Source organism: Kogia breviceps, chromosome 9 (assembly GCF_026419965.1).
Source record: "Kogia breviceps isolate mKogBre1 chromosome 9, mKogBre1 haplotype 1, whole genome shotgun sequence".
Taxonomy (NCBI): Eukaryota; Metazoa; Chordata; class Mammalia; order Artiodactyla; family Physeteridae; genus Kogia; species Kogia breviceps.
In genome coordinates this window covers 20,799,321-20,822,375 of record NC_081318.1, presented here as the reverse complement: position 1 = coordinate 20,822,375, position 23,055 = coordinate 20,799,321, and the positions used below count along the sequence as shown (strand labels likewise).

Here is a 23,055-nt window from a genome sequence, read left to right as displayed (position 1 = left end):
TGGATGGCAGGAAGTGGACAGCAGGAGGTGGATGACAGGAAGTGGCCGACAGGAAGTGGCCGTGGCTGCTTTGCATGCTGCTGCCTCCACTCCAGATGCATCACATCCTTTCATTAATGATGCTTTGCTGGGCTAGAACCCAGCAAATGTTCTAAAGTTAAAAGGCAGCCCCTTCCCCTCCCAAGATCTGGGTGTGTGGCTTCCAGGTGGGGAGGGCTGGTCTTGAGCAGCATCCACCAGCCATGACATGGTCTCTCTCCCCCATGGGAGGTCACCCCATTCCCAAGCACCAGAAGCACACAACTCTACATGCACCTGCACCCGTAAGCTCTCGCTGTGCTCTGGCACAAGCTTCCCAAACATCTTTGGCATAAAGATACAGGTTCTTATAACAGCTCCTCCTCTTGGCCCCGCTAGGCCGGCGCTCTCCTCCCACCCACCCATTTTGCAGATAAGGACTTTGAAAAGCCGAGGGTGGACCCTGCCATGGCTCCCACAGATGAACAAAAGGCATGGTGAGTGCTACCTGCTTACCCTAGTGAATTCAACTCTCCCTGGGAGACCCATTATGGAGTAGCCCATGTAATTGTTTGGGGGTAGGGAACACAGGGGTTTTCCTTCTCAGGAACTGTTTTCTATTGCACTGGTTCTGTAAGCCCGCCCCTGGCTCCATCAGTCTGTGGGACCTTCATGGCAGCAGAATCACCCGCATACAGACACAAATGCCCACTCCAAGTCTAGGGACCAGTACCCGGGACACACGTGGACATACTTGCCCAAGCCCCCACCCCCACCCACCACTGCAGACTCTCACAGATGCTTCCTCTTGGTCTTAGAAACAACATACACAGAGACACCTCCAAAGCGAAGGGGAGCACATGCTCAGCCAGTCTCTCCCTGGGGCCATGGAGCTCCAGGCACAGGGCCAAACACATCCCGCCAACAGCCAGCCAGAAGATGGGGGAAGGGAAGCAGTAAGAATTGAGTCGAGTGAGCAGAAATTCCTGATCCTGAGTCTTTAGGCATCAGAATTTTGGGGCAGGTGGGGCGAGGCACTGGGAGGGGATCAAATTCCCTGTGGAGTTTAGAAAATAGCACAGACGCCCATCTGTCTTGGATGGCTTATCTGAAGCCAGCTTAGAGGCCAGATGGATGGATTAGGGGCCTCTGGAGGTCCTCCCACCTCTATGTTTCCACTAATCTCCAGACCCAACCACATATACACATAAACACCTTTTCCTCCAGGCCTAGGACCAACAAACAGACACATACCGTTTCCTTACCACTATTATCTTCATAATCAGTAACAGCAGCAGCCAATACTGAGTAGGTACTATGGGCCAGACAGTGCATTAGAGGCTTTTACATGCATCATATCCTTTCATTCTTACAGTGAGGCAGGCACTATTATTAATCTCCATTTTATAGGCAAGGAAACTAAGGCACAGAAAGGTTAAGTAACTAGACCAAGGTCACACAGCTAGGACTTGGTGGAACCAGGACTCAAACCCAGGCATGTTTCATGCTGATCCGCAACGCCAAACTGCCTCTCTTCAGCCCTGGCCTCTTTGGAGCTTGGGGCTCCCCACTAGGATTTCCCCAGGACGATATCTTATTAAACACTCCGGCAAGCCATAAGTGGATCCAAGTACAGCTGGCCCTAAGTGGCATGCCCTTGTTCATATAGGCTATGCGATCTATTCATGGAACATTCAAATGAAATGTCATCCTGCTCCCCAGCAGGCTGTCATATCTCATTTTTCTCTATCCTTTCTCTCCATCCTCCATCACTGACCCAGATCCCTCAGGCCCTCGGTAGTCAGCAAAAATTAGAGGCACAGAACAGAGGCGAAGGGAAGGGCCTCGGGGCACAACGCAGGTAGTGGCAAGACCTTGGGCCACACAGATTCAGACTAAATCCTCTTCACTGCCGATGTGACACCTCCACTCCCACCCCTCGGCTACTCAAAAGATCCCAGAGGCAGTCAGATCACCAGCAGACTGTGGCCCTGCCTCTGCTTACTGCTCACTAAGTGGCCACGAAGGTGCACCTCCTGGGCTCCTGGGGGCCGTGCATGCCTGCTCCCTGCACCCTGGCTCCACTGGTCGGTAAGAGGGGCTTCCAACCAGTCACAGCACAGCCCCCTGGTTGGGCGGCCCTACTCACCCAGGTCCATGTCTGCAGCCTTGGGCCGGTGGGAGCAGGGCACATTCTTGAAGATGGCATCCAGAATCTTCTCCTTGACCTGAGTAATGGTGTCGCAGTTGAGGATCTTCACTGGGACCTCAGGGCTGTTGGCATTATCTGGGTTGACACAACTCAGGACCTGCGGGCGGTGGGGAGAGGCGGTGAGTGGGGAGGGCAGCATGGAGAGCCCTGGGAAGGCCAGCCACATCCCGGAGTCCTATCCTGACTGGCTCCGCCTCGGCAGGTTGGACTGGACAGGGGTAGGGCGACCCCAGCCAAGCCCTCTACCCTTCCTGTCCCCACAAGCAGCAGGAAAGTGGTACAGCTTCAGCATCACCTCAGGAGTAGGAGCTGCATATTTCACTCCTCTTCACAAGAGACTCCATTAAAATCCTGATTTATTAAAGGGAACAATGTCCAAGCAGGAGGGGGCAGTGAGGGGCAATGTGTCAGAGAATGGACACTACTGCATGTCCCCCTGCCACCTCTCTCTCTCTCTCTCTCTCTCTCACACACACACACACACACACACACACACACACTCACTAGGCAGCATCTCAGCAGCACACCCAGACCCTCGCCCACCTCTGAAACCCCCAGCCCCCGTCCCTGTGTGTCGGTCTGTCTTCCTCGTCACTCTGTCCCATACACACACCCACACTAATGGGAATCTGGCTCCTTTCTCCAAAGATTTCATGTGCTTCGATTTTTGTGAGGGTTCTGGGCTGATCGGAGGTTGGAGAATCTGTAAGAAGCTTAGCGTGTTCTTTAAAAATAAAAAGGTGCCCTTTAAAAAACTGCAAGTTCAGGACACCTGAGAGCCCTTCCTGGTGCCAAACCTGAAACCTGGTATTAGGGGAAGAGGCAACCCTGGCTCAGGACCTCCATTTCTCTTTTTGGAACTAGTCAGATAAGTTAAGACTCTGCCTAATGCACCAAACTATATTTTTTCCTTTAAAAAGTTCTGGACCAGGGCTTCCCTGGTGGCGCAGTGGTTAAGAATCCACCTGCCAATGCAGGGGACACGGGTTCCAGCCCTGGTCCGGGAAGATCCCACATGCCTCGGAGCAGCTAAGCCCGTGCGCCACAACTACTGAGCCTGCACTCTAGAGCCCGCGAGCCACAACTACTGAAGCCCGTGCTCCTAGAGCCCGTGCTCTGCAACAAGAGAAGCCACCGCAGTGAGAAGCCCGTGCACCGCAACGAAGAGCAGCCCCCGCTCACCGCGACTGAAAAGAAAGCCCGCGTGCAGCAGCGAGGACCCAACGCAGCCAAAAATAAATAAATAAATAAATTTATTTTTTAAAAAAAGTTCTGGGCCATTTCTAACAGCTTTGCTTCTCTTGCCGTCCTCAGCATGGGCTCTCTCTCCACGGTGAGACCGTGGGATCCTTGGGTGGACCAGAGTGAATCGGGTAGGTGCTGTGGGTCACAGGTGCTGCCAGGTGGCTGCGCCGCGCCGGGTTCTGCAGCCTGTCTGACCCTGCTGCCTGCACCCTCTGTGCGCTCCCTTCTCAGAACCTTCACTGCACCGCCTCCCCCGCCAACCATTTCCCAACTGTACATCTGGTCTGCAGATTCAGACAACAGCCGCCTTCCTCCCGTCCCCACCCACCGCTGCTCCACGTGGCGGCAATCAGAACCCTGGCCCCTGGACGCCTGCCTTTCATTTGCGACCGGACTGCTGTGAACTCCCACGGGAACATGCTCCTTCCATAAAGAAGAAAACCTCCTAAATCTATAAAACCGGACTCTCACCCTCAAAATGTAAACCGAAAACAACGCTGGAGGGAACTCTGGACCACGTGCTCCTCCTGTGTGCCCTCCCCCAGCCATTCCCTGCCTCCTAAGAGCCTTCCGGGACCCCTCCCAGCCCCCTCCGTGGCCAAGCACAGCCTAGTACTCAGTGCTGCCCTGGGGTCCTGAGCTCTGGGCCAGTGGTGGTGGAGCCTGCCCCCCCCCCCAGGAAGTATCACAGCTTCTTCTGGGCTGTGAGACCATGAAGCGGGGGCTGCCACCTGAGCATGCCCCCCTGACATTCCTGCTGCCCCTGGGGTTCGCGGCGGCCCCGTGAGAACAGCTCTGTGGGTGCTTCAGGGCATCCAGAGAAGCAGCAGTGGGTCCACAGAGGGACAGCGTTCCCTGGCCACTGGCCAAGCCCCAGCTGCACCTGGCAGTTCCCTTCCCCAGCCCCACGCCCATGTCTCTTGGCTATCTCAGAGCAACTGCCTGGGGTTTGTTCTGCTAGGTCAGTGCTCCTCAAACTTTCCTGTGAACAGAATCACTAAGGGGTTTTGTGAAAACGCACATTCTGACTCAGGAGGTCGAGGATGGGGTCTGAGACTGCATTCAGGCAGGATCGTAGGTGAGCACCTAGCACTCTAGCAGGTTCCCAGTTTACGCCCTTGGGCACTCCCAGCAGCAGGGCCCTAGGCCATGCTAGTCCAAGTTCAATCTAATTCATCACTCAAAGCGCAGGTGGTGCATCTGTCAAGTGATGCTGGCCGAGCTTCTCGCCACCTGTCTCACTCTTTGTGGTTACCCTTTCCGCCCAGCACAAGGTTACCATCAGTTGGCCCAAAGTACCCTGGGCTCCTCCAGCCAATGCTGAGTTCCAGGCCACCCTTTTTCTGACCCCTTCATCTTGGAGTCTCGGGTCAGCCCTGTCTGCTGCTAACACACTTTCTTCCCGGCCCCTCCTCACCACCACCGGGCTGCCCCTCCTTCCACGTGGGGGGTTTCCTTTCACAGGCCTGAGGATGGCTATGAAACCTCCCCGCAGCCCTTTCTTCTCCGGGCAAGTCAACTGTAATTTCCTTCCCCTTTCCTCACGGTGCCTCTTCCCCAACCCTTTCCACCTCAAATGGATGCGTGTCCCTGACCCACTCCAATTTCCTCACATTCTCTTGAAGTCATCTGCAACGAGGCCGGGTGTGCTACCAGTAGTTTGGCCTCTGGAATAAAGGATGCTGCAATTTGGGGACAGAGTGTTATTACAACTGTGTTGGATTCAATACTGGGGAGCCGCTGATGAGATGGGAAAGAAAGGGAGAGGGAGAGACCAGGCAGGAGACATTTCAACAGTAGTTCTAGCTCATTAAGAAATCTATTCAGGTCTCTATTTTTGGAAGGTTTTTTTTTTTTTCCTTTCACATTTTAATCAGAGCCTCTAACTCTCTCCTCCCGAGCGGACCACAACTGCAAAGAAGCAGGGCCCTCACGCACCCTGCAGCCTCAAAGCCTCGTCGACTGAGCCAATCCCCGCAAATCTGCTGAGATGCCTGCTGGGATTCCCAGGGCCCTCCGAGGATGGAGTGGGACAGGTGCACCACGGTCGCATCACGCCCAGCCAGCAGGACTGGCTTTATTCAGAGTGGCAGGGATGTCTCCCCAGCTGGCCTCGGGGTCTGGGATTCACCCTCGGCTCGCGGCCCCTGCCCGGCTCTGCCATGCCTCGGCCTGTCGTGTGTCTCACCTCCCAATGACTGCATTTTAAATCCCATCTATTCTCTGTCCTCTTTAACACCATTGCTGTCTCTTCCACCTCCATTCTTAGGCTCCACCCACGTGCCACCCTCCACATTTATCTTTTATCTTGTTTTCTCATTCCTTTCTTCTACCTCCTCTTCTCTTTCCCGGAAAAGACCTGGTGGGAGATCACAACTCCCTCCAAAAGAAGCCCAAGAGTGAGCTCCCCGCCTGGAGAGACAGCGGGCACCAGCGGACAGTCACGGCGGGAAAGAGGAAGCAGAGCCCCCGTGAGCCAGCAGTGGGCTGAGCCTCGGCTCACGGCCTTGTACACCAGATCCCACTCCATCTTCTGGACACCTTCAGGAGGTACATGCTGTCATTATCCCTCTTTTATTATTATCCCTGTTTTTTTTTTTCAGATTCAAAAAACAAAACCCAAACTTGGAGAGATTAAGCCCCAAATCCCCCAGCTGGCCAGAAGGAGTCATAGCTCCAATCCAGCCCTGCCCGGTTCCAAACCCCCTGCTCCTAAATGCTGAGCTTTGCTGCCTCCTAGGATGACTATTTCTGGCAGGAAAGGGAGTGTAACCTTGACTGAGGGCATCCCCCTGTTCCCCGGACAAACAACTTAAACCGCTAGGCCAGCCTGGCCTCCCATCCTACAGCTCAGGTCATGTAGAGGTGGGCTTCAGAACCACAAGCAACCATTTCTGGCTTCCCCTCTCTTGTGCTCTACATGCTACCTGCTTGGAACTGCTCTGCAAAGTGTGGGTTCTCCACTGGGAGAACTGCTGAGAAGGAGTTCATTCCCTGGGGTCAGTCAGCCAGCTGTTGGCAAGGGGTTACTGCCCCACAATCCAGTGCACCGGCCTGAAAGCACACCAGTCTCTTACTGTTGCTCAGGTGTGTGTGAGCCACCGCTCCTCAAATCCAGGTGCCCTGGCACGTTAGGACAAGGAAGTCGGGGTGACCGGCGCAGACGGACCGACTGACACACGTGGAACGCCAGGCTGGCCCCGTGCAGTGGGCACCCAGAGAGGTGGCTGAGCGCAGTGATGTTAAAGAGGCGTTAGAGAGGGTGGTCGTCAGCATTTCCACCATCAGGGCCAGAGCCCACCTACCAGAGCCCTGGGGAGGAGCTGGGAGGCTGGCTTACCAGGGTTTTGTAGTCGATCTGCTGGCGGATGAGCTTGTCCTCGCTCAGAGAGTAGCGGGCCTCGCCCGTGATGGCGTCAATGGGCCCCTTCTCCATCTGCTGCTTGATGGCGCAGAACAGGGAGAAGAGGGGCTCCCCGGCACACTCCTGGACACGGAGAAGAGCCGTGTTGGACGGACCCCGGGCCCCAGGTGTGCGGAGCCCGGCCTCCCCCAGCCTCTGGCTCTCCGAAGGGCTGCTTTCCACTCCTCGGTTTTAATTCTCTTCTCCCACCCCCAACCCCCTCCTTCCCAATCTGCCATTCTTGAGCTCTCTCTGCATCTTCCCTGGCCCGTCCCCCTCTCTGCCCCTCTCCCTGCCCTCATTCCACCCTGCTTTCTCTGCAGCCCCATCAAGAGACAGAGGTCACAGAGGGGCGGGATAGGGAGGGTGGGAGGGAGACGCAAGAGGGAGGAGATATGGGGATACCTGTATACGTATAGCTGATTCACTTTGTTACACAGCAGAAACTAACACACCATTGTAAAGCAATTATACTCCAATAAAGATATATTAAAAAAAAAAGAGAGCGAGAGAGACAGAGGTCAGTCCTCTGTGGCGTGAACTCCTTAGAAAACAAGTTAGTAACTGGAGGCCAAGCAGCTCTTCCACCTCCCAGGCATGTCCTCGGCTTATCTGCCGCCACACGCACTCCTGTACCTGCCCAGGACCCTCATCAGCCTCAATAAGTCTGGGGCCGGAGGGGCAGGAGGAGAGCAAGAGGGAAAAAAGGGGTGACTTGTCTTCAGCTTGAAATGGCAATGCAGGGTCTTCTCAGAGGCTCATCTCCCCTCACCTGTGAGAAAGCGGCCTGTGGGGACTGTGGCTCTCAAGCCAGGCCTGACCGTGGGCCTCTGTCTCCTGAGATGGTCAGGAGCCTATCCCCTCCATGATAAGGGAAACAACATTTTTTGGCGGGGTTCTACGAGCTAGGCCCCAGCATCTGTGGACTTGCGGGCCGTGGAGGGAATAGAGGGGATGCTGGTTCATTCCCAGGCTGGTGGGGAAACTGAGGTAGGCCCAGAGATCCCCCAGAATCCAATCATACCTTGAGGAACTTGTAGAGCAGGAAGGTAAACCAATTGGTTAACATCTTCTCAGCCACCGACTCAGTCCTGGCACCAGTCACAGAGGGACCCAGCAGAGCAAGACAAAGACAGAGGCAGCTGGTCAGACCTCAGGGGCTGGGAGGGCAGGGGGGGATCTGCATGGCTCTTGCTGCTTAAGGCTTTCAGGCCAAATCTTAAGACCCTAAGGGATACCTGAGCTCCTTGGACTCCTAGACACACCATAATGGCAAGACAAGCTTTGCCTACCAAGCGGGGAGATGACCTTCTGTGCGCGGGCTCCCGGGTGAGTTTCTATGAGAATGTGTTAGAGCAGCACTGCCTAATTATCCAAGAGCACTTTCGGGGTTGATGAAATAGTCCAATAGCACTTTGTGCTGTCCAACATGGTAGCCACCAGGCACAGATGCCTACTGAGCACTTGAAATGTGGCTAGTGCATCTGAGGAGCTGTATTTTTTATTTTACTTACTTTAAATTAACTTAGATTTAAATAGTCACATGTGGCTCATAGCTACCACATTGGTGATAGCCTTAGAGAACTTTAAAGGATAGGTGTGTTCCTTGGGGTAAGAAAAGAAAAGAAAAAAAATCTGGGAGATACCCATTTGGCAAGGGATAGATAGAAAAGAAGGTGGCAGGGGAAGAGGGTCATGGAAAAAGGCCAGATAGACTAGACTGAGCCTATCCCCTAAGCTAAAGACTCCCAGAGTAGGTAGTCACATGGAGCTGGATACCTAGCTCATTCCAATAGATGCCCAAATTGTCCTATTTAAAAGGCTTCCACGCACTTCGGAACTTCTCCTGGGAAACTTTCTAGTGTTTTATTTGCAATGACAGGGAGTTCATTCTTGAGTCTAATTTGCATCTTTCATGCTGCTACCCAAACCCATTTATTCTTTTACTTTGGAAGTGAAAACACCACGGCAGCATTACGAACCAAAGGACACTTTTGGTTGCGTGCATTTAGAAAAAAACTACATTCAAACTCGCAGTAAGAGTGTGGCCAGCTCCCGAGAGAAAGCACCCATCCAGGTATGTCTGGATAGAGTTGAAAGTGGCAGTTGCCAGAAGATACGAATAACTAAAACCCCAATGCAGCTGGGCAGCTGCCAGCACAAAATGGAGCTGAGAAGAGAAAAGAAGGAAGACTGTTGAAAGGAGGGGGTCAGCCAAGGGCAAGAAGAAGAAAAGGAGACGGAGGAGAGCAGAAGGGAGAGAGGGCAACTGGGAGACAAGAGGAGGGGATCCACAGAGACTCGCCGGGAAACTGTTGGTGGGAGTTCTGGCTAGTGGTGGCAACCCTAGAATTATGCTGGTGGGTGTGTGCATGGGGAAAGTAAAACGAAAATCAAAATGATCTACCTTGCTGTTTCCAAGGCCGTATGCTTGCTCCTATATGTAGCAGCCTTTTGCAGCTGTGCAGGCCAATGCCCACTGCACCAGGAAAAAGCCTGAAGTAAACACTTCAGAAAGCCAAGTCTACTCATTGGACCAAGCAGGAGGCCCTGCCTCAGACTCAGAGACCAAGGATGGAAGGCAGGGGACAGGCAGAGGCAAACGGTAAATGGGGTGGTCCAGGCAGAGGGATGGATGTAATGGCCTGATGGGGGAGTTTTCCAACTTCATCTCTTTGAAGGCTAAAGGCATTGGAATAGCAGCCTGGAGAAGAAATGTCCTTCAAGTACATGAACAATTTGAATGGCAGCATAGATAGAGGCAGAGGGTCTCGATTTCCTATAAGGCAAAGCCACGGTATATGGTTATGTCTGCACACGTGACCATGCAGATTTCAACAGTGTCGAGGATGAGGCATCCCACAGTGTTGAGAGGTGGACCCTGGTACCGGGCAGGGCCCATAGCAGGTGCCAGGAAATACTTGCTGTGTCGCATCAGGCAGGTTGCCGCTAAAGACCTTTAATTCAAACACAGACTGGACCAGTGCTTTTCAAACTTTAGTACACATTCAGATCCCCTAGGTTTCTCGCTAAAATGCTGATCCTGATCTAGCAGGTGTGGGGTGGCACCTGAGATTCTGCCTTTCCAACAACCTCCCAGGTGATGCTTCTCCTGGTTGCAGACAGCAGTGAGAGTTGCAGGGGCTCAAGTTTCCCAACTTGAGATGGTGAAGTGGGTTCCCAGAGAGGCCCTGAGGTATCTCTCCTGATTCAAGTTCTGACTTAGATAAGGTGAGGGGATGATGGAAAGATGACCTCTGAAGAGCACACAAGAGAAAACCTCTGATAGAGAGGGTCAAATCAGGGGAGGGTTACAGCACAGGGAGGAGAATGGAAAGTGGATTTAGGGGCAGAAGAAAAACCACGGGGTGAGCAGATGGGCCGTGGTTGAGTCAGGGGCACCAACATGATGGACAGGTTCTTCTAAGAGGGCATGGGGTGCACCCTGGCCTCTGGGCCGGTCAGTACCTGACCTTGGGGGGCTTGGCTGCTCCTGGGAGCCCTGCCCTGGTCTCCCTGAGGGCAGGAGGGCCAGGCTGGTGCACTGGGCTGGGTCGGGGCCCCCGGGGCCGCACCCCTACCTCCTGAGCAGCAGCTTGGGATGGTTCTTGCTCTCCAGGTTCTTGTCTATGAGGTCAGCCAGCAGCTGCTTCAGCACGTCAGTGGCGTACTCCAGCTTGCTCTGCAGCACCGTCATGATGAGCGAGGCCACGTTGCCGCGGTCCCGCATGGAGAAGCTGCGCTGAGACTCCAGCGTGCGAATGAAGGACAGCAGGAACACCTTGTTGTTGATGAGCTGAGCGAAGAGCTTCAGGCCTTTCTCCACGCGCTCCTGCCGGTAGCCCGGGACCTGCGGGGGAGACCCAGGGGTGCGGGGTCCTTGACTGACGCCCGAGAGGGGCGAGGCCGGCGGGGCCCCAGGGACACCCCACCGGGTGGGCCATGCACACTGTTGACCCTCCCACCCTCCCATTCACCCACGACAGGCCACCTGGCTGATGCCACCAAGTCCTTATCTAGAGCCAGGCACCACATTTGGAGTCTACCTAACCTCCATCACAGCCCACGAGGCAGGTCACTGTCTCTAGAGATAGAGAGAACGTCATCATTAGCATGGCGTTGACAAGGGGACCCCAAGCCACTGGAGACCACCATCACAGTCCCAGGTAGGGACTCCAGGAGGTCAGGGCTGCTGTGAGTGACACCCTTGCTGGGAGATCACGAAACCTGGGCCTCTGGCTAACCTAATGCTGACCTGTCTCTGGCCCTGGGGGTCCTGTTGACAGACCAGTGGCCTCAGAGTCAGGACTTCTGGGTTCCACATGGGCTCTGACATCCCCACGCCATATAAGCTTGGACAAGTCTCTTTACTTCTCTGGGGGCCCAAGTACATTCACCTGAAAAAAGGGAAAGCTTAAGCCCAAGAGCCTCTCAGGCACTCCCTAACTCTAGCATCTGATGTTTTCTTTCTTTTTCTTTTGAGACCCTGCTCCATGCAGGGAAAGGGGAGGAAGACGGTTTTATCTTCCTGCCTGCATCTTCTGTTCACTGGGAGGTCCGTGCAAGGGTGCCAGGGTGTACCATCCACTCTGCAAACATGAGCCAGCGACTGAGCTATGCATGGAGGATGCGTCTCTGAGATGCACGAGAAGAGGTACAGTGGCACCGTGCGTCATGCCCCAAATGGGAAACAACCAGAGGTCCAGCAACAATAGGAGGGCTCCAGGAACTGTGGTGCTTTCACCCAATGAAATGCTTCACAGCAATAGGGATGAAGGACCTACTGCTACTCAGGATAACAGGGATGAATCTTGCAAACATATTGAAAGAAAAAAGCCAGGCACAAAAGAGAGCATGCTGGACAATACCATTTAAATCCAGATTTAAGAAAAACAATTAAAATTCATCAACAATGGGGAAAAAAGGGTTTTCTGGGTGCGGCTGTGACTGGAAAGGGGCACAGGGGGACTTTTGGAGGCTGGTAACGTTCTGCTTCTCGATCTGTGTGCTGGCTTAATGGCTGTGTTCACTCAGGGAAAATGCGCTGAGCTGTGTTCTGATAATTTGTGCATTGCTCTGTCTGTATAATTCCATTAAAACAAAAAGTTCACTTAAAAAATGAAGCACAGCCTCTGCCCTGGAGGGAAGGCCCTCTGAGAACACGGAGCAGGGCATCTGGTGGGAAGTGGCATGCTGGAGGAGGTGGGGCATCCAAAGGAGGTGCCATCGAAGCCTCATCTTGAGGGATGTGTCCCCCCCTGGCGGGGGCAGGGAGGTTAAATGCACCAGGTCCTTGGGAAGGAGTGTCCCGTATGGAGCAGTAAAGAACACAGTTTCAGAGTCCGCTGAGCTTGCATGAACTTCATCACAGTCGTTTATGAATTGCAGGACCCGTAGGAGACTCAGTTCCTTTATCAACAACATGAAGGTACTGCAGCTAATATGTATACAGACCTTACTCTATGCCAAGCACAGTTCCACATGCTTTAGAAATACTGACCCATGTGATCCACCCAAAAGCCTATGAGGTAGGTGCCATTATTACCCCAGGGTCCCACGAGGATAAGGAACTTTCCCCAGATCCCAAGACAGAGAAGTTTCAGAGCCGGGCCAAGAACTGGGCAGCTGGCACCGTGTCCTGCCCCCTCTCGGCACTCCTGAGAGCACGGAACGAGATGTGTGAAAAGCCTCAGCACCATCACAGTCCAGTTATGGAATGGCAGCAATTTCATCCTCCTTCACTCTAAAGATTTTAAACTGGGGAGAATGGAAGTTGCCAGAGAAACCCTGTTTGCCAAGGTCCACGAAGCCAGAAGATGCAGAGCCGGAAAGTTCATGCCACTCATTTACGGTGCCACCCTGTGTTCCGGGCTCGGGGCAAGGAGCCGGCTGGAGCAGAGTCCAGTCAGACCCAGGCCCTGCCCTCCGATGGTCAGCCCACCGTCTCAAGGCCCCTTCAGTGGGGGACCCCTGAACTCTTCAGAGAGGCGCTTGCAATGAACTCCCGTCGCCTGGCATCAGCAGCTCCCACAGGTCAGGAACATGCATGGTTCCAAAACAGGCCCATTTGCATTTCCTTTGCCGCTGTGCGGGTACACAGCTGTGCTGGTACACGGAAGGCTGGTACCTCTCCAGGCAGTTCTCAGGAGAGAGCAGCGCTCACCAGAGCCAGGGTGGTGCTGGCCAGGTCACCTGCAGCTCCTCCTGGCTCTCAGCATAGCCCTTCCTGGCGACCCTCTCGTTCCCCAAGGTCTCCAGCCTTGGCTTACCTCCTGCCTGGCCCCCCTAGTCCCCCACTCCATGGCGGCTCTTGAGGGAAGAGCAAGGGAGACACAGCCACCTCACTGTGCCACTGCGCGGGGCCTCAATCCACCCAAATGTCTGTCTCCTACTGACCAGGCCCCCACTCCGAGACAGCCCCTCACACGCAGGCGTACACGTTTTACTTCCCCTCTCCTTCAGACCTCTCAGAAGACATTTCTCTAATTTGTCCTGGTAATAAGAGACAATGCTACTTCCTGGGCTCCCGCCAAGGGCAAAGGACAGTCCTGGCACACTGTACACATTGGTCCAATAACGCCTTCTCGTGACCCTCTTTTAACAGCCTCTCAGGGAAGCTACTGTGGTTTCCCAAGGCCAGCCAGCTGGTGGAGGGTGGGGCTGGACTGCCAAAGCCCAGCTTGCTTGGCTCCTGAGCGCCCGTCCATCCTCCGCATCCTTGGCCTGTCTAGCCTACCCCTGAGCCTTGGAGGTGACTGAAAGCCAGCTCTGAGTCCTCCCTGCAGCGTCCCATGCAGGGCCTCCTGGAGCTCAGGTGGCCGTCCGTCGAGGGCAGGGGAGCCAAGTGCAGGCTTGGCTTGTGGCACCTGGAGAGGAGGAGGAGGATGTGCTCTGGACTCCCTGGCCTGGCTGCACACTCCTCCTGGGCAGCAAGGCTCAGGGCCCTGGGAAGGAAGGTTTAGCAAAGCTACCTGCAGGGAAAGAGCATCCCTGTAGCAGCATGGGTTTTGGAATCAGAGAGACTAACAGACTCGTACATGGAGGAAAGCTCTGTCATCTCCGGGCTCTATTGCCTCATCTATAAAATGAGAATATGAGTGCCTATGTCATAATGTTTTAAGAACATTAAATAAGATAATGTATGTAAAGTGCTTGGCACACACAGAGCACACTTAAACAGAAGCAGTTTTATTACCTGCCTCTCCTCCATTGGCTGTTTTCACTGATCCCTTTTGCCCCAGAGTTTCCAAGGTACCTAATGCATTGGCACAATGTCTGGGTGTGGAAAGTAGGCATTTTCTCCCCCTTTTAGGAAGAGGAGATGGAGAGAAGTGTCTTGGTAGAGAGTATCCAGAACAGTTCCCCTTTGTAACTTGCCACCGCTACTCCCTAAGCAGATGGCACCCTGAAACAAGACTTTCTTTATTCACCAGATGGTTCGATAATTTAGTTGAAGTCTGTGAGTATAAAACTGGATAGTAAATTTTCATTGTAACCCAATACGTTAGAGTTTAGGAGGCAATGATATAGGTGGAAAATGAGGTGTGTGGTTACTGTTTGCTCTCTGTCTTTGAAGGATTGGTGTGTGATCAGTGCCGGGGTAACCCCTCACCCAAATGCCCAGACTGTACCAGATGGTCACAGAAGAGAGGCCTCGTGGCCTAACCTCCAGGAAAGCCTAAAGCCAGAGGACCCCATCTTCTTCACATGCACCTATCATGCCCATCCCAGTGCCTAAAAAGGTGGAAACCCTGCTTTAGATTAGTCAATGGCTTCCCTAGGAATGTTTCCAAACTCGGAAAACCAATAGAAACTAATCCAGTGGCAGGGAGAGGTTGGAAACACATAAGGAAAGAACTATCCACACAAGATCTCTGGATCTTACATAGGAGGCTGGATCTCACATAGCCCCAAGCTAATGTGAAACAGTAAAAGTTGATTTCTGTCTGTAAGAAATTAATTAATGAGTTCAATGGAAATGAAAAAGTCTTATATTCTAGGTATATGCCCCAAAAGATGGAAGCAGGAGCTCAAACAGATATTTGTACGCCCGTGTTCATAACTGCATTATCACACTAGCCCAAAGGTGGAAGCAGCCCAAGTATCCATTGACAGATGAATGGATAAATAAAATGTGGTCTATACACACAATGGGCTATTATTCAGTCTTAAAAGGAAAGAGAGAGACGGCTTAAAGTTGGCGGAGATCTCCTTCCTCCTCACAGAGACATCAGAAATACATCTACACGTGGAACTTCTCCTATAGAACACCCACCGAACGCTGGCAGAAGACCTCAGACCTCCCCAAAGGCAAGAAACTCCCCACATACCTGGGTAGGGCAAAAGGAAAAAAGAATAAACAGAGACAAAGAATAGGGACGGGACCTACACCAGTGGGAGGGAGCCGTGAAGGAGGAAAGACTCCCACACACTAGAAGCCCCTTTGCGGGCGGAGACTGCGGGTGGCGGAGGGGGAAGCTCCGGAGCCGCGGAGGAGAGCGCAGCCACAGGGTGCGGAGGGCAAAGCCCAGAGATTCCCGCAGAGGATCGGTGCCGACTGGCACTCACCAGCCCGAGAGGCTTGTCTGCTCACCCGCTGGAGCGGGCGGGGGCCGGGAGCTGAGGCTCGGGTTTCAGTCGGATCCCAGGTAAAGGTCTGGAGTTGGCAGAGTGAAAGCAGCCTGAAGGGGTTAGTGCGCCACGGCTGGCCGGGAGGGAGTCCGGTTGAAGTCTGGAGCTGCCAAAGAGGCAAGAGACCTTTTCTTCCCTCTTTGCTTCCTGGGCACGAGGAGAGGGCATTAAGCGCGCCGCTTAAAGGAGCCCCAGAAACGGGCGCGGAGCTGCCGAAGAGACAAGAGACTTTTTCTTGCCTCTTTGCTTCCTCGGGCGCGAGGAGAGGGGATTAAGAGCACTGCGTAAAAGGAGCTCCAGAAACGGGTGCAGGCCACGGCTGTCGGCACGGACAGTAGAGACGGGTGTGGGACACTAAGGTTGCTGCTGCCGCCACCAAGAGGCCTGTGTGTGAGCACAGGTCACTCTCCACACCGGCCCTCCCGGGAGCCCGTGCAGTCCGCCATTGCCGGGGTCCCGGGATCCAGGGACAGCTTCCCCGGGAGAACGCACGGCGCACCTTGGGCCTGTGCAGCGTCCCGTCGGCCTCTGCCGCCGCGGACTCGCCCCGCATCCGTGCCACTCCTTCCCCCCAGCCTGAGTGAGCCGGTGCCCCCGAATCAACTGCTCCTTTAACCTTGTCCTGTCTGAGCGAAGGGCAGACGCCCTTGGACGACCTACACGCAGAGGCGGGGCCAAGTCCAAAGCTGAACCCCAGGAGCTGTGCTAACAAAGAGGAGAGGGGGCGGTCTCTCCCAGCAGCCTCAGAAGCGGCGGATTAAAGCTCCACAATCAACTTGAAGTGCCCTGCATCTGTGGAAAACCTGAATAGACAACGAATCATCCCAAGTTGAGGAGGTGGACGTTGGGAGCAAGATATACTATTATTTTCCCCTCTTTTCTTTTTGTGAGTGTGTATGTGTGTCCTGCTGTGTGAGATTTTGTCTGTATAGCTTTGCTTTCACCATTTGTCCTAGGGTTAGACTGACCCGTTTTTCTGTTTTTTTTTAATAGAAATTTTTCTTCTTAATAATTATTTTTTATTTTAATAACTATATCCTACTTTATTTTGTCTTCTCCCTTTCTTTCTTCCTTTCTTCCTTCCTTTCTTCCCTCCTTCCCTCCTTTCTTCCTTCCTTCCTCCCTTCTTTCCTCCCTTCCTTCCTCTCTTCCTTCCTCCCTTTCTTCCTCTCTACCTTCCTTCCTTCCTTTCTTGCTTTCTTCCTTCCTTCATTTCTTCATTCCTTTCTTCCTACCCTCCCTCCTTCCTTCCTTTTCTTTCCTTTGTATTTTTTCTCCCTTTTATTTTGAGCCGTGTGGATTAAAGGCTCTTGGCGCCCCAGCCAGGCACCAGGGCTGTGTCTCTGAGGTGGGAGAACCAACCTCAAGACACTAGTCCACAAGAGACCTCCCAGCTCCATGCAATATCAGACGGCGAAAATCTCCCAGAGATCTCCATCTCAACACCAAGACCCAGCTTCACTCAAGGACCAGCAACGAACAGTGCTGGACACCCTATCCCCAACAAAGAGCAAGACAGGTCTACAGCCCCATCCATTAGCAGAGAGGCTGCCTAAAATCATAATACAGCTACCAACATCCCCAAACACACCACCAGACGTGGACCTGCCCACCAGAAAGACAAGATCCAGCCTCATCCACCAGAACAGAGGCACTAGTCCCCCCAACCAGGAAACCTACTCAAACCACTGAACCAACCTTAGCCACTGGGGACAGCCACCAAAAACAACGGGAACTACGAACCTGCAGCCAGCAAAAAGGAGACCCCAAACACAGTAAGATAAGTGAAATGAGAAGACAGAAAAGAACACAGCAGATGAAGGAGCAAGATAAAAACACACCAGACCTAACAAATGAAGAGGAAATAGGCAGTCTACCTGAAAAAGAATTCAGAATAATGATAGTAAAGATGATTCAAAATCTTGGAAATAGAATAGACAAATTGCAAGAAACAGTTAACAAGGACCTAGAAGAAATAAAGAGGAAGCAAGCAACGATGAGCAACACAATAAATGAAATGAAAAATACTCTAGATGGGATCAATAGCAGAATAACTGAGGCAGAAGGACGGATAAGTGACCTGGAAGATAAAATAGTGGAAATAACTACTGCAGAGCAGAAGAAAGAAAAAAGAATGAAAAGAACTGAGGACAGTCTCAGAGACCTCTGGGACAACATTAAATGCACCAACATTCGAATTATAGGGGTCCCAGGAGAAGAAGAGAATAAGAAAGGGACTGAGAAAATATTTGAAGGGATTATAGTTGAAAACTTCCCTAATATAGGAAAGGAAATAGTCAATCAAGTCCAGGAAGCACAGAGAGTCCCATACAGGATAAACCCAAGGATAAACACGCCAAGACACATAATAATCAAACTGTCAAAAATTAAATACAAAGAAAACATATTAAAAGCAGCAAGGGAAAAACAACAAATAACACATAAGGGAATCCCCATAAGGTTAACATCTGATCTTTCAGCAGAAACTCTACAAGCCAGAAGGGAGTGGCAGGACATATTTAAAGTGACGAAGGAAAAAAACCTACAACCAAGATTACTCTACCCAGCAAGGATCTCATTCAGATTTGATGGAGAAATTAAAACCTTTACAGACAAGCAAAAGCTGAGAGAGTTCAGCACCACCAAACCAGCTCTACAACAAATGCTAAAGGAACTTCTCTAGGCAAGAAACACAAGAGAAGGAAAAGACCTACAAGAACAACCTGAAACAATTAAGTAAATGGTAATAGGAACATACATATCGATAATTACCTTAAATGTAAATGGATTAAATGCTCCCACCAAAAGACACAGACTGGCTGAATGGATACAAAAACAAGACCCATACATATGCTGTCTACAAGAGACCCACTTCAAACCTACGGACACATACAGACTGAAAGTAAAGGGATGGAAAAAGATATTCCATGCAAATGGAAATCAGAAGAAAGCTTGAGTAGCAATTCTCATATCAGACAAAATAGACTTTAAAATAAAAACTATTACAAGAGACAAAGAAGGACACTACATAATGATCAAGGGATCAATCCATGAAGAAGATATAACAATTGTAAATATTTATGCACCCAATATAGGAGTACCTCAATACATAAGGCAAATACTAACAGCCTTAAAAGGGGAAATTGACAATAACACAATCATAGTAGGGGACTTTAACACCCCACTTTCACCAATGGACAGATCATCCAAAATGAAAATAAATAAGGAAATACAAGCTTTAAATGATACATTACACAAGATGGACTTAATTGATATTTATAGGACATTCCATCCAAAAACAACAGAATACATATTTTTCTCAAGTGCTCATGGAACATTCTCCAGGATCGATCATATATTGGGGGTCACAAGTCTAGCCTTGCCAAATTTAAGAAAATTGAAATCATATCAAGTATCTTTTCTGACCACAACGCTATGAGACTAGATATCAATTACAGGAAAAGATCTGTAAAAAATACAAACACATGGAGGCTAAACAATACACTACTTAATAATGAAGTGATCACTGAAGAAATCAAAGAGGAAATCAAAAAATACTTAGAAACAAATGACAATGGAGACACGACGACCCAAAACCTATGGGATACAGCAAAAGCAGTTCTAAGAGGCAAGTTTATAGCATTACAATCATACCTTAAGAAACAGGAAACATCTCGAATAAACAACTTAACTTTATACCTAAAGCAATTAGAGAAAGAAGAACAAAAACCCCCCAAATTTAGCAGAAGGAAAGAAATAAAGATCAGATCAGAAATAAATGAAAAAGAAATGAAGGAAACAATAGCAAATATCAATAAAACTAAAAGCTGGTTCTTTGAGAAGATAAATAAAATTGATAAACCATTAGCCAGACTCATCAAGAATAAAAGGGAGAAGACTCAAATCAATAGAATTAGAAATGAAAAAGGAGAAGTAACAACTGACACTGCAGAAATACAAAAGATTATTAGAGATTACTACAAGCAACTCTATGCCAATAAGATGGACAACCTGGAAGAAATAGACAAATTCTTAGAAATGCACAACCTGCCGAGACTGAACCAAGAAGCAATAGAAAATATGAACAGACCAATCACAAGCACTGAAATTGAAACTGGGATTAAATATCTTCCAACAAACAAAAGCCCAGGACCAGATGGCTTCACAGGCAAATTCTATCAAACATTTAGAGAAGAGCTAACACCTATCCTTCTCAAACTCTTCCAAAAGATAGCAGAGGGAGGAACACTCCCAAACTCATTCTATGAGGCCACCATCACCCTGATACCAAAACCAGACAAAGACGTCACAAAGAAAGAAAACTACAGGCCAATATCACTGATGAACATAGGTGCAAAAATCCTCAACAAAGTATTAGCAAACAGAATCCAACAGCACATTAAAAGGATCATACACCATGATCAAGTGGGGTTTATTCCAGGAATGCAAGGATTCTTCAATATACGCAAATCAATCAACGTGATACACCATATCAACAAACTGGAGGAGAAAAACCATATGATCATCTCAATAGATGCAGAGAAAGCTTTTGACAAAATTCAACACCCATTTATGATAAAAACCCTGCAGAAAGTAGGCATAGAGGGAACTTTCCTCAACATAATTAAGGCCATATATGACAAACCCACAGCCAGCATCGCTCTCAATGATAAAAAATTGAAACCATTTCCACTAAGATCAGGAACAAGACAAGGTTGCCCACTCTCACCACTCTTATTCAACATAGCTTTGGAAGTTCTAGCCACAGCAATCAGAGAAAAAGAAGAAATAAAAGGAATCCAAATAGGAAAAGAAGAAGTAAAGCTGTCACTGTTTGCAGATGACATGATACTATACATAGAGAATCCTAAGGATGCTACCAGAAAACTACTAGAGCTAATCAATGAATTTGGTAAAGTTGCAGGATACAAAATTAATGCACAGAAATCTCTGGCATTCTTATACACTAATGATGAAAAATCTGAGAGTGAAATTAAGAAAACACTCCCATTTACCATTGCAACAAAAAGCATAAAATATCTAGGAATAAACCTACCTAAGGAGACAAAAGACTTGTATGCAGAAAACTATAAGACACTGATGAAAGAAATTAAAGATGATACAAATAGATGGAGAGATATACCATGTTCTTGGATTGGAAGAATCAACATTGTGAAAATGACTCTACTACCCAAAGCAATCTACAGATTCAATGCGATCCCTATCAAATTACCACTGGCATTTTTTACAGAAGTAGAACAAAAAATTTCACAATTTGTATGGAAACACAAAAGACCCCGAATAGCCAAAGCAATCTTGAGAACGAAAAATGGAGCTGGAGGAATCAGGCTCCCTGACTTCAGACTATACTACAAGGCTACAGTAATCAAGACAGTATGGTACTGGCACAAAAACAGAAATATAGATCAATGGAACAGGATAGAAAGCCCAGAGATAAACCCACACGCAAATGGTCACCTTATCTTTGATAAAGGAGGGAAGGATATACAGTGGAGAAAAGACAGCCTCTTCAAGAAGTGGTGCTGGGAAAACTGGACAGCTACCTATAAAAGTATGAAATTAGAACACTCCCTAACACCACACACAAAAATAAACTCAAAATGGGTTAAAGACCTAAATGTAAGGCCAGACACTATCAAACTCTTAGAGGAAAACATAGGCAGAACACTCTATGACATAAATCACAGCAAGATCCTTTTTGACCCATCTCCTACAGAAATGGAAATAAAACTAAAAATAAACAAATGGGACCTAATGAAACTTAAAAGCTTTTGCACAGCAAAGGATACCATAAACAAGACCAAAAGACAACCCTCAGAATGGGAGAAAATATTTGCAAATGAAGCAACTGACAAAGGATTAATCTCCAAAATTTATAAGCAACTCATGCAGCTCAATAACAAAAAAACAAACAACCCAATCCAAAAATGGGCAGAACTAAATAGACATTTCTCCAAAGAAGATATACAGATTGCCAACAAACACATGAAAGAATGCTCAACATCATTAATCATTAGAGAAATGCAAATCAAAACTACAATGAGATATCATCTCACACCGGTCAGATTGGCCATCATCAAAAACTCTAGAAACAATAAATGCTGGAGAGGGTGTGGAGAAAAGGGAACACTCTTGCACTGCTGGTGGGAATGTAAAATGATACAGCCACTATGGAGAACGGTATGGAGGTTCCTTAAAAAACTACAAATAGAACTACCATACGACCCAGCAATCCCACTACTGGGCATATACCCTGAGAAAACCATAATTCAAAAAGAGTCATGTACCAAAATGTTCATTGCAGCTCTATTTACGATAGCCAGGACATGGAAGCAACCTAAGTGTCCATCGACAGATGAATGGATAAAGAAGATGTGGCACATATATACAATGGAATATTACTCAGCCATACAAAGAAATGAAACTGAGTTATTTGTAATGAGGTGGATAGACCTGGAGTCTGTCATACAGAGTGAAGTAAGTCAGAAGGAGAAAAACAAATACCGTATGCTAACACATATATATGGACTCTAAGGAAAAAAAAAATGTCATGAAGAGATTAGTGGTAGGATGGGAATAAAACACAGACCTACTAGAGCATGGACTTGAGGATATGGGGAGGGGGAAGGGTAAGCTGTGACGAAGTGAGAGAGTGGCAGGGACATATATACACTATCAAATGTAAATTAGATAGCTAGTGGGAAGCTGCCGCATAGCACAGGGAGATCACCTCTATGCTTTGTGACCACCTAGAGGGGTGGGATAGGGAGGGTGGGAGGGAGGGTGATGCAAGAGGGAAGAGATATGGGAACATATGTATATGTATAACTGATTCACTTTGTTGTAAAGGAAAAACTAACACACTATTGTAAAACAGTTATACTCCAATAAAGATGTTTAAAAATAAAAAAAGGAAAGAAATTCTGTCACATGGTACAACAAGGATGAACCTTGAAAACATTTTACTAAGTGAAATAAACCAGTCACAAAAGTCCAAATACCGTATGATTCCACCTATAGGAGGTACCCAGAGTAGCCAAGTTCATAGACACAGAAAGTAGAATGGTGGTTGCCAGGCGCTGCATGGGAGGGGCAATGGGGAGGCACTGTTTAATGGGTACAGAGTTTCAGCTGGTGAAGATGAAAAAGTTCTGGAGATGGACTGTAGTGCTGGACAGCAGTGTGAGTGAACTGAATGCCACTGAACTGTACACTTAAAAACAGTTGAAATGGTAAATTTTATGTTATGTATATTTTACCAGAACTTAAAAAAATTTGTGGGACCTGCTTGATTCAGAGCTCGTGCCTGACAATTAGCCGTCTCATGGTCTCCAACTCAGGGAAATCAGTGAAGCTGACTGTTAACTCCATCCTCAGCAGGAGGATGGGACGAGAAAGTCTCCCCTTGTGATAAAGGCAAGGACAAGAGAGAAGCCTCAGGTTTGAGGGGAAGTTTTAACGTGCCAGATAAGGAGTAAGGCCACGGTAGGACGTGATGTGACTTGTCACGGGGGCCATGGGAACG

At 49.5% G+C, this 23,055-nt stretch overlaps 1 protein-coding gene across 3 annotated transcripts in view; it reads right to left on the bottom strand.

The window, feature by feature from the left end:
• The window catches only part of PLXNA4 (plexin A4), a 464,525-nt gene that overhangs the window by 39,974 nt on the left and 401,496 nt on the right, over positions 1–23,055 (bottom strand). For all 3 annotated transcript variants that reach the window (XM_059074236.2, XM_067042137.1, XM_067042136.1), the window contains 4 exons: positions 10,460–10,728; positions 7,903–7,969; positions 6,816–6,962; positions 2,168–2,327 (listed from right to left, as the gene is read on the bottom strand). In XM_059074236.2, the coding sequence (XP_058930219.1) occupies positions 2,168–2,327; positions 6,816–6,962; positions 7,903–7,969; positions 10,460–10,728 (643 nt within the window). The remainder of the gene's footprint in view (positions 1–2,167; positions 2,328–6,815; positions 6,963–7,902; positions 7,970–10,459; positions 10,729–23,055) is intronic.